Source organism: Mustela putorius, unplaced genomic scaffold (assembly GCF_011764305.1).
Source record: "Mustela putorius furo isolate JIRA1106 unplaced genomic scaffold, ASM1176430v1.1 tig00000129_pilon_pilon_pilon, whole genome shotgun sequence".
NCBI lineage: Eukaryota > Metazoa > Chordata > Mammalia > Carnivora > Mustelidae > Mustela > Mustela putorius.
In genome coordinates, this window is record NW_025421290.1 from 7,208,522 (window position 1) to 7,219,350 (window position 10,829).

At 44.8% G+C, this 10,829-nt stretch overlaps 1 protein-coding gene across 2 annotated transcripts; it reads left to right on the forward strand.

Annotated features, from left to right (window-relative positions):
- Positions 1 to 1,225: 1,225 nt before the first annotated feature.
- On the forward strand, positions 1,226 to 10,589 carry PTGDR (prostaglandin D2 receptor). 2 transcript variants are annotated; one of them, XM_013056194.2, is made up of 3 exons: positions 1,226 to 2,476; positions 8,691 to 8,954; positions 9,661 to 10,589. In XM_013056194.2, the coding sequence occupies exons 1-2, from the start codon at positions 1,640 to 1,642 to the stop codon at positions 8,928 to 8,930; spliced, it is 1,077 nt and encodes a 358-aa protein (XP_012911648.1). In that variant the 5' UTR covers positions 1,226 to 1,639; the 3' UTR covers positions 8,931 to 8,954; positions 9,661 to 10,589. The 2 variants fall into 2 exon arrangements, with proteins under 2 accessions (XP_012911648.1, XP_004738842.1); XM_004738785.3 differs by having other exon boundaries at positions 8,691 to 10,589.
- Positions 10,590 to 10,829: the final 240 nt, after the last annotated feature.

Consider the following 10,829-nt stretch of genomic DNA (forward strand, 5'->3'; position numbering starts at 1 on the left):
AGGCAGCTTCTCTGGCTTTCACATCAAAGGTCAAGAGTCCTGGTCCCTCCCCCTCAATCTATCCATCAAAACAGGCACTGGTCATAAGAATTAGGTTCTTGAAACCAAGCATAATCTACTTGTTTGTGTAATATGGTCCTAATCCCACTCAAATTCCACTCTCAAAGCCAATTGCTCTCCCACCTTATCAAGGGTTAAAGAAAGAAATCACTCTTACCAGCATGAACTCCCTTGCCTCTATGATGCAAGGGAACAAATGCTTTCCAGTAGTCACAAGACAGTGTGAGAAAGCTCTAAATCAAGTCTACTGTTTTCTGGCTTCAAAATCCATGCTAAAGACGGCAGTTAAATTTCTGCTACTAAAACAGACTTCCTAAAACAGGTGAGAATCCTGACAACTAAATGTAACAAGCACTTCCTAGGTGTCCGCCATTTTTTTTTTTTTTTTTAAGATTTATTTATTTGTCAGAGTGAGCACCAGCAGACAGAGTAGCAGGCAGAGGCAGATGGAGAAGCAGGCTCTTGCTGAGCAAGGAGCCCGATGTGGGACTCGATCCCCCAACGCTGGGATCATGACCTGAGCCGAAGGCAGTGGCTTAACCAACTGAGCCACCAAGGCGTCCCTAAGTGTCCGCACTTTACCAATGTTATCCCTACGCCTCAGAAAAGCCAAGCAGGCTGGCTAGGGGTTACTTCTTGAGAAGTTAATCAAGTCCCTCAGGGACACAAAAGCAGTAAGCGGCAGGCAGAAGCAGGACTCGAACCCAGGTCTATATGATAAACAGCGTTAGTGCTCTTAACTATACTCCTCCTACCGTCTACACACAGCCACTGCGATTCATGGTACCCAAGGCTGGCATCTCTTCTTGGTTTTTCCTGGAGCCACTTCCCTAAAATCTAGCCAACCTCTCCAGAGGAGAAGACATGGAAGCAGGACCGATGCACTCTACAAACACAAGATCCGGGTTCCAGGTCCACTTCCGCCACTTACTGGCTCTGTTATCTTGGGCAAAGAGAACTTTACCACCCGAGGTCTCACTTTCCTCGCGTAATAAGTAAAGATCATTGTTCAGCTCGCACGGACCTGGAGGGCGATGGGCGCTCAGGTTTAAGTATTATGCAAATATGGGTTACCTTTACTCCTCCTTACTCCACGAATTCAAAAGCTCGTGGTTTTTCTCAGCCTCCGCTCCGCGCGCCCCTCACGAGTTCCGCCGCCACCTCCTCCTCACGCCTCTCTCCCCTCCACTCCAGCAGTTCTCTTGCCTAGTAGGGAGGACCCGCCTTGAGTGCTCAAACTCTGGCGATGTTTCTTTCCTTCCGACTCTGGGCACGAAGGTTTGAGTCTCCTGGCGGCCGGCGCGTCAGCGTGGAGATCTTTGCGCTGCTGCCCCGGGATCCGCGATGTCCGTGCGCGGAGCGCACGCGGGCCGCGCGGCCCGCCCCGAGAGGCGGGGTGTGACCGGAGGGTTTAGATAGGAGGCGCCGACGGTGAGGAACACCCTCGCTTCGGTGGAGCTGCCTCTGCAGCGCAGCCTCCCGTCCGGAGCCGCGCGCGGAGCTGCCAGGGGTTCCCACACGCAGACGCCGGGGCCCTGGCCCTCCCGCAGCCTCGCTCCTGTCCGCCGCGCTGCCCGCCATGCGGCCGCCGCCCTACCGCTGTCACAACACCACCTCGGTGGAGAAGGGCAACTCGGCGACAATGGGCGGGGTGCTCTTCAGCGCTGGCCTCCTGGGCAACCTGCTGGCCCTCGGGCTGCTGGCGCGCTCGGGGCTGGGGTCGTGCCCGCCGCGCCCGCCGCCCTCGGTCTTCTACGTGCTGGTGTGCGGCCTGACGATCACAGACTTGCTGGGCAAATCCCTCGTGAGCCCCTTCGTGCTGGCCGCCTACGCGCAGAACCGGAGCCTGTGGGGACTGGCGCCCGCGTCGGGCAGCTCCCTGTGCCAAGCCTACGCCTTCTTCATGTCCTTCTTTGGGCTTGCCTCGACGCTGCAGCTCCTGGCCATGGCCCTGGAGTGCTGGCTGTCCTTGGGGCACCCCTTTTTCTACCGACGGCACATCACCCTGCGCCGCGGCGCGCTCGTGGCGCCGGTCGTGGGCGCCTTCTGTCTGGCTTTCTGCGCGCTGCCCTTCGTGGGCTTCGGGAAGTTCGTGCAGTACTGTCCCGGCACCTGGTGCTTCATCCAGATGGTGCACGAGGAGCGTTCGTTGTCTGTGCTGGGCTACTCGGTGCTCTACGCCAGCCTCATGGCGCTGCTGGTCCTCGCCATCGTGCTGTGCAACTTGAGCGCCATGCGCAACCTCTACGAGATGCACCGGCGGCTGCGGCGGCGCCCGCGCTGCTGCACTCCGGGCCGCGTGGAGCCGGGGCCCTACGACCGGGAGGCGGCCGCGCAGCCCCTGGAGGAGCTGGACCACCTGCTGCTGCTGGCCCTCATGACCGTGCTTTTCACTATGTGCTCCCTGCCTTTAATAGTGAGTCCCTTCGCGCCGACGCTGCGGGGGCACTGGAGCGCGGCCGGGCGGGAGGGAAGGGTGGAGCGTGTCGGACGCCGCGCAGGAGGAGCTGCACCCTCGGCCGCGACGGTTTGTAGTGGTGCTCCCCAGATCCGGTTCCCTCCACAGCCCCGACGACACAGAACAGAATTTGTTGAGCCCAAACAGGGAAGGGGAAGACCAAGGCTGATGGTGTCTTCCTAGCCCCGCAAAACTTCTCCGGTTAGCAGCACCCCCTCCTCTCTTCTTCCTCTGGGAAGATCTCGGGGTCTTTTTTGCGCTTCAGAGCTTGGTTCCTCCTTGGCAGTAAGAGTCCTTTCTTTCCCGGTGGCTAGGTAATGTTTTATTTCTTAGACCCGCCTATGATTTCAAAGGCATCAGATATGGGCTAAGGTACCTGGTAGTTTTCCCCCAGGTGTCGTAATGGAAAGAGAGTAAGGGAACGTGTGATCATGCCAGGGCGATTCGCACCGGTGACGAAAGATAGATTTAGTTTTAAACAGTCTATCGGAAACTTTGAGGAGTGGCGGCCGCTGTTCCTGGTGCTGCCGCCGTGGAGGATGGTGGCGATACGGGCAGAGAGGCTGTTTGGACAAGCAGGTGTGTAGGTACGGTTCAGCCAGGGGTTTCGTTTTGATAACCTGCCTTGACAGGTCTTGTGCCTGTCTCGTCTAGCGAGGTGACAAGAAAGTCATTATCTCGGGTTTCAGTTTACAGACGGGGGTGGTGGTGGAGATTGAATTACCGAGGCGTTTTGAAGGCATCTCCCGCTGGCGTCCAGGCAAAGACTTCTGGCAGCCGCTGATGCTGAGAAGTCTTTTTGAGGGTTGCTCCTCTCCCCCAGCCCCAGTGTGCTTGTGCAGCATGAACAACATTTAAATAAATTCATTGCCAGTTCAGCGCCTTTGAACGCTGAGACTTCTGTGAATAGAAATGTTAAGTTTCTTACGACAATGTAGCAATTTTGGATGTCACTTTCAAGGTTGGATAAAGGTGAAATACAATGATTTTCCTTAAACGAAGGTCTTGATATGTGGGAGAAGAGTTGTTTGTAGCATTATCATGCAGGGTTAAGATCAGAATTACCAAAAATGTACAAATCTACATTTCTATGTATAGAAAAGATACTGAGGTAGATATTTAGCAGTGGTTCTCGAACTTTAGCCTGCTGGGAATCACCAGTCGGGCTGGTTGGGCCCCACCCTCCAGAGTTTCTGATTCAGGTATTTTTGAAGGATTCTTCTTCTTCTTTTTTTTTTTTAATGATTTTATTTACTTATTCGACACAGAGAGAGATATCACAGGTAGGCAGAGCAGCAGGCAGAGAGAGAGGCGGAAGCAGGCTCCCTGCTGAGCAGAGAGCCCTGATGTGGGATGCGGATGCGGGGGCTTGATCCCAGGATCCTGAGATGATGACCTGAGCTGAAGGCAGAGGCTTAACCCACTGAGTCACCCAGGTGCCCCAGGATTCTTATTTTTAACAAGTTCCCAGGTGAGGTAAAAAGCTGCTGGTCCAGGGATCTAATCTTGGCAAACCACAGCCCACAGTTCAAATTCATCCTACTAATGTTTTTGTATAGTGAATAAAATTAAGAATAGTTTTGGCAAATGAATCGATTTTGCAATCAATTTGATGATAGTGTGCAGTAACAGGAACTCTAAGCCCCAATTAACTCAAATACTATTTCAAGAAAAAAAAAAAAGATTTTGGTTTTTCTCCATAGTAGATATGAATTACCCCCCCCAAAAGTACTTAATCAATTTTTTAAAGATTTTATATATTTATTTGTCAGAGAGAGAGAGTGCAAGCACAGGCAGCAGAATGGCAGGCAGAGTCTGAGGGAGATGGGAGATGTGGGACTCCATCCCAGGACACTGGGATCATGACCCAAACCAAAAGCAGTTGCTTAACCAACTGAGCCACCCAGGCATCCCAAAAGTGTTTAATTATTATTACATTTTAAATTTCATCAATGAAAGTTGTGGAAATGTGTTTTTGCTCTTGTTATAAAAGTACCTACCAAATATTCACCATTTGCCCCTTGATCTATAAAACTTAAAATATTTGCTCTTGGGCTCTTTACAGAGAATGTTTGCAGACCTCTGCTCTAAACTCATAGCCTTACTTACCTATGCTGTGAAAAAGCAGACAGTAGCCAAATGCATGGATATTATGTCCTCAGTTTGAATGTCTTAGTGATAATAATGCAGAAAAGAACATAATAGAGCATAATACAAGAACATTGCATTTGGACATGTCTCTCAGGAGACTTGAATAACTAACTTATAGGGAATTGTGAAGATGGAAGGAAATAATGGATTTGAAAATGATTTTATAAAGAACTATAACTTTCCAAAGATATGCAATGCAGATAGCATTCTTCACAGGAACTATAACTTTCAGAAAGGATAATGGCTTTAACATAATACATAGGTTTGAATTAGCCTTTCTCCCTTAATAACTGTGACGGTGACTCATTTATCTTTTCTAAACTCAGTTTTACTTATTTTTTTTAAAGATTTATTTATTTGACAGAGAGTGAGACAGTGAAAGAGGGAACACAAGCAGGGGGAGTGGGAGAGAGAGAAGCAGGCTCCTCGCTGAGGCTATGTATGAAGGGAGAAAAGAACCTTAAAAAGAAACCTTGCTCATAGCATGAATATTGTATTTCATTAAGCTAATGAAAAGTGTGTTGAGGCTTGATTTTTTAAAATTAATTTTGCTATAGTGCTGCATTAGAGCAAGATACTTCCCCAAATTGAATTTTCAAGTTTCCACCTTGAAAACTTTCTCAGGAAGAAAATACAAAGAATATGGGATCAGCTTTAGATGCTGTTTGCAGTACGTTCTCTAATGCATAAAACGTATTTTCATCAAAATTAATTTTACCTTAGAGACCTACAATGTATTGGAGGTTGGTAGGGGAGCGGGGACAGATGAGAGAGGGATCTAATGATAAATTCGACATAGTAGCTTGAGAGGTTGACAAGCCAGGAGAAGATAAGTATGAGCTTGTGTAATTGCATATTTCCAGTCCATGGAGTCAGAGATGTGATAGAGGACATCCTGCATGTTTTGAGATGACTCATGTATGTATTTCATTCAGGTGGACAAAAAGAATGGGTGGGATGCTCCTTTCAAAGGAGGTATAGAGGTATGTAAGGGATGGTGGGCAAGCCATGGGCCCAGGGAAAAGGGTTGAAACTGGATTTCAACCAGAGCAACTAGAGCAGAAGATGAAGTCTAGGGTGTTGTGATGGATAAACTGGGTGGAAGGGGCATTAGAATCCAGAGAGCTCTCCTCAGCAGGGATGTCCTGCTGCATGAGTCTCAAGCAAATTGACAATAGCAACATTTTTTCATGGACTCTCAGATTCAATAGAGGGAGCTCTTCTCACACCAATTCCCTGTGTAAATTGAACTACTTTAAACACATGGGGTGTATATTCTGAGGTTATTTACTAATCTAGCCATCTTTTATAGGAGCAGTTTATAAAGTGTGTTCTAGAGGATAGTACTGAGCAACAGAGGTTTTTTGAAAGTCTAAATTATGTTCACATTGATACCTTTTTCAGAATTAATAGATTATGTACTTAGGTCACTGTCATAAATGAATTAATTTCTGTCATTTTTAGTAAACTCTAAAAATAAAAATAAAATTAAAAAGTCAGGTGTAGAACAATACATTTCTAATATAAATCAGGTGACTTGAAAATACAGATAACCTAATTATATGCAACAGAATTGACATGGATATATAGTGCATAGAAATAAAATGATTCTAGTTATGTAGGTGTCATTTCACTACTCCGATCCCAACTAATCAAGTATTCTGAAACAGTTGGGATTGTTTTAGGCTGCCCTCCACTTTCAAGAGGAAGGAGCAAATGTAAAAACAAACTTATATGAAGTATTTGCTTTTTAAATCAGCTCTAGTGTAGAGCCTATTGTCAATTAATCAAATTCAACTGGTACCTACAATGTTCAAGACACTATAGTTCATTGTGGCTATGTAAAATAAATAAAAAATCACATCTGCCCACCAAAGCTGAATACTGGGTGAGGGGTGGAGTGATTGAGGCCATAAGAGAGTTTAGAGGAGAAAAGGCGTCAATACTAATTGATAAAATAGCAAATTTTGAGTTCTTATTATGTGCTAGGACCTGTTGTCAAGGACTTACTCATACCATCTTATTCAGACTTTCAACAGTTACGAAAGTAAGATAGGTACAGTTCTCCCTGTTGTGTAGATGAGGAAATGGAATAACTTGCCCAATTTCACACAGCTGGTTAGAGGATTTTATCCAACCCTATAGTCAGACTCTAAAGTTAATGGGCTTAGCCACTACCTCAAAGAGGCTTTGAAGGGCACAATATTTGAGACAGACCTTGAAAGGAGCAAGGATTTGGGCATGTAAAATCCAAAAGATTTTAAAGTAAAATGTTCAGTTTCTACATCTGTGAAATGAAGATAACAATCATCCTTACTTCAGAGGATTTTTGTGAGGGTGAAAAGAAGTTTTTAAAATAAAATGCTCAGAGCAGTGCCTGGATATAGTAAGCTCTACATGGGCACTAGCCATTATTATTAGTAATATAATCAATGATGATGGGAGAGGGCATTCAGATATGAATACATTTTATTTTTAAGATTTTATATATTTGAGAAAGAGTGTGTGAACAAAATGGGGGGAGCTGCAAAGGGAAAGGGAAAGAGACAAGCAGATTCCATGCTGATGGGAAACACAACACGGGGCTCAGTCCTAGGACCTTGAGATCATGACCTGCACCCAAGTCAGAGGCCCAACTGGGCCACCCAGGTACCCTATGAGTATATCTTCTTAATGGGAATGAGATGGGAATATCTGAGCCTACTGAAATGCTCTATAAAAATGAGAGCACAAGGTAAGGAACAATTATGGGAAAACACATATCATATTCCTTAACTGCCCCAAAGGGGTCTGGTCTGGGCAGTTATTCATATCCCCTTCCACAGATGTTGAGTTTATATATTTTCTGTCCCATTAGAGCCCATTTTGTCCCATTATGGATTTAGAATCTCAGTAAGCATGGGGAACAGAATAGTTGGCCTCCAACAGAGTGGGAGGCAACTGTAGTTTTAATTGAAGTGTTTGCCATTTTTGGCTCAATGGCAGGTAAAGCCATGGGAGAGGGCAGTTTGTATGGCTCCAAGGAGGCCAGACACCTTAGGGAGGATCAAGACAATAGGGGCAGTCAGGCACAAAAAGTGGGCTTATATTTCTGTGTGTGTGTGTATGTGTGTATGTGTTCTAGTTTGAAAAGAGGGTGTCAATCGCAGAAAGGTAACCATTATTCTAAGAATAAGTAATTCACAGGAGTCAAACAGGTCCTTTTATAAGTCTCCTCCAATCTTACTGGAGTATTTCCTGTCTCCTTATGTTGACTAAAAGTTTCTGTATCATTGTTGTCTCCGTAACACATGACATTCACAAGTAAGGCTTATTTCTGGGCTAATAAGAAGACAGGAAGCAGGCAGAAGAGAGAAAGGAGAATGGAAGAAAAGAAAACCTCTGTGTTTTGGGGAGTGTGCTGACCCTGTTTGTAAAAGGTTAGGTAGACTGGGGCACCTGAGTCAGTAAAGCCTCTGCCTTTGGCTCGGGTCATGGTCTGGAGATCCTGGGATTGAGCACGACTTTGACTTCTGGGGGCGGCGGGGGAGGGGGGGTCCTTGCTTAGCGGGAGGCCTGCTTCTCTCTCTGCCTGCTGTTCTCCCTGCTTGTGTGTGCACGCTCTCTCTCTCTCTCTCTCTCTCTCTCTCTCTCTGACAAATAAATAAATTTAAAAAATCTTAAAAAAAAAAATTCAGTGGACTGGATATGCCCCACCTCAGCTCTTCCTCTGCGTGGCGGGGACCTGGACACTTCAGGCCTGCAGCATCACAGCAGGCGGAACAGCCTCCAGGGCCTGAGACCAGGGCTCCCAGGAGTACCTCCCTTCTACTCCCCTTCAGCTCAGCCCTACATCTGCTGGCCGCCTCACTCACCCCCGTCACTGCAGTAGATTTTGCAGCTAATACATCTATCCAAGATGAATCTTCCAAACCAAGTTGCCATGTTCATACAAAATTAATGTTTTTAAAGTAAGGTTAAGTGCATTTATTTCTTCCACAAGCCTTTCAATATCATAATGGGATGTTTTTCTTTAAAACAGTATCGTGCTTACTATGGAGCATTTAAAACTGTCCATGAGATAGATGGAAACTCTGAAGAAATGGAAGACCTCCGAGCCTTGCGTTTTCTGTCTGTAATCTCCATTGTGGACCCTTGGATTTTCATAATTTTCAGAACATCAGTATTTCGGATGTTTTTTCACAAGATTTTCATAAGGCCTCTTACGTACAGAAATTGGCCCAACAATTCCTGCCGAACTAACGTGGAGTCCAGTCTGTGACACTGTTTTACTACCCAGTCTCTGGTAAGCTGAGGAATATGTTACATTTTCTGTCAAACAACCACGTTTAAAGAAAAAGACTTAAAAATTTTAAGTTATGTCCTATAACAAAACATCGAAATGTATTTTCAAAACTATATGATAACATCTTTAACAATGTGTGTTCACTTTCTGTTCATGAGCCAGTCCAGTAGAAGTTTTCGAATTCTAAACAGCAACTACAATTTCACATACTGTAACTAGTGTTAAAAGTCTCAAAGTGATGACATTAATTGTTCCAATGTTTGTGCTTGGTGTCCCTAATTTTTTAGAGACGTCTAGAGACCTCAGGGTCTTTATTCAAATCCAAAAGAAACACCACTGTTTACAATTATGTGATATGTGATCTTAAAATTTCTTACCCTATTCATTTTTACTGAAACCTGATTTGTTTATTCTGTATGACAATAGCCTGAATTACAGATGCTCCACAGAGAAGTGAGGTGGGGAACATAGCCAGGTCAAAGTTTGGAGAGACTTTCCCCAGCCACCCTCTGGAGGCTCATGTAGGGAGGAGATCCATAAACAAGTAGACATAAGGCAGGGTGTGACTACAGCCCAGAGAAGAAAAATTAGTTTTTCCTCTTTTGGAGTCTAGGTTCTTGGGTGTTAAGGTATCAAAATTTGGGAGTGGGTTACAAAATGTTCTAATTTCTGGAAACTTCATTTTATAAGTTTATCATATTGACAGATCCTTTGCAGGAGGGATCTATGCTTCTTTGAAATACAGGGATGTGTGACTTACCAGAGAATCATGTTTACTGCGTTTGGCTGCGTGAGGCAACAGGGTATTCAACACAGAGTAAAGCCCACCCAGGACTCAGTCAGCCTCATTTGAGGGTAGGTGGTAACAACAACCTTAACATCTACCTATTAACAGCCATATTCTGCTCTTTGTGGAAACCGTGAGATCATGTTGAGGTTCCTGAGAGCTGTGCTTTCAAACCTAGAGCAGGATGTGGCTCAAATGGAGCACAACCAAGCACTTTAATCGTACATTTACATGTTTACAAAGGTTTACAACACTATGGCCAAAAGGAAGAAGAGGGGAAAATACAGCTGCAGCTAATAAACCAAACAAGAAACTCTAAGCCCAGTTTGTAGGTAAGAACTTCCACCTTTGGTAAAAGAACATATGGGGAATATTAGTTTTCATCCGCTCTGGGGTCCCTTTGTACTCCAACACACTCAGACTCTGACCTGGAGAGCTGGTACATTCGAATAGTCCCAGGACCCCTACTCAGCCATCCCTTCCAAAGATAAGGATATTTGCCTTATTTCCAGCTTAGCAGCAACCCCACTGAAAACCCCAGAGAGCAAACCTCTGGTTTGTCTCAGAAATATATTAACTTGGATATATGTGTGTGTGTGTTTGTGTGTGGCATAGCAAAACTGTGAAATGGCCAAATCAGGAATATACAAGCTGTAATTTAGAGTATCATATGATAAAAAGTGCATTTGTTTTCAAGTTTAACTTTCACTTGTATATTTAATGTGTAAATATAATATGTGTTGTATTGTCAGAGGAAGTACCCCTTTTTGTGTGTGTTTTCCTTTTGGAAGGCTAACTATGGTAACTATCAAGCTATCAAATGAATCAATAAAAACAATTTTATAGTATCGCGCAGAGGAAGTTTCTTTAAATGAAAGAAACGTGTTTAGCTTTCTTTTCTGAATGAACAGTTGCCAGTAGTATTTCATTCTCTAGCGGCTTAACAGTGTGAATTTTTAATGTGTGAACTTTTATATGCTCTTCTATTCACATTTCTATTACTCTAAACAAAGCTACTCTAAAGAGTAGCTTTATCCAGGGAACTTAGTGATCCTTTTTTTTTTTTTTTTTTTTTTTTTTTAAGATTT

Coding starts and splice junctions, on each gene's coding strand:
- PTGDR (XM_004738785.3), top strand. CDS start 1,640: ATGCGGCCGCCGCCCTACCGCTGTCACAACACCACCTCGGTGGAGAAG. Junction 2,477..8,690: donor TGTGCTCCCTGCCTTTAATA/GTGAGTCCCTTC, acceptor TCTTTAAAACAG/TATCGTGCTTACTATGGAGC.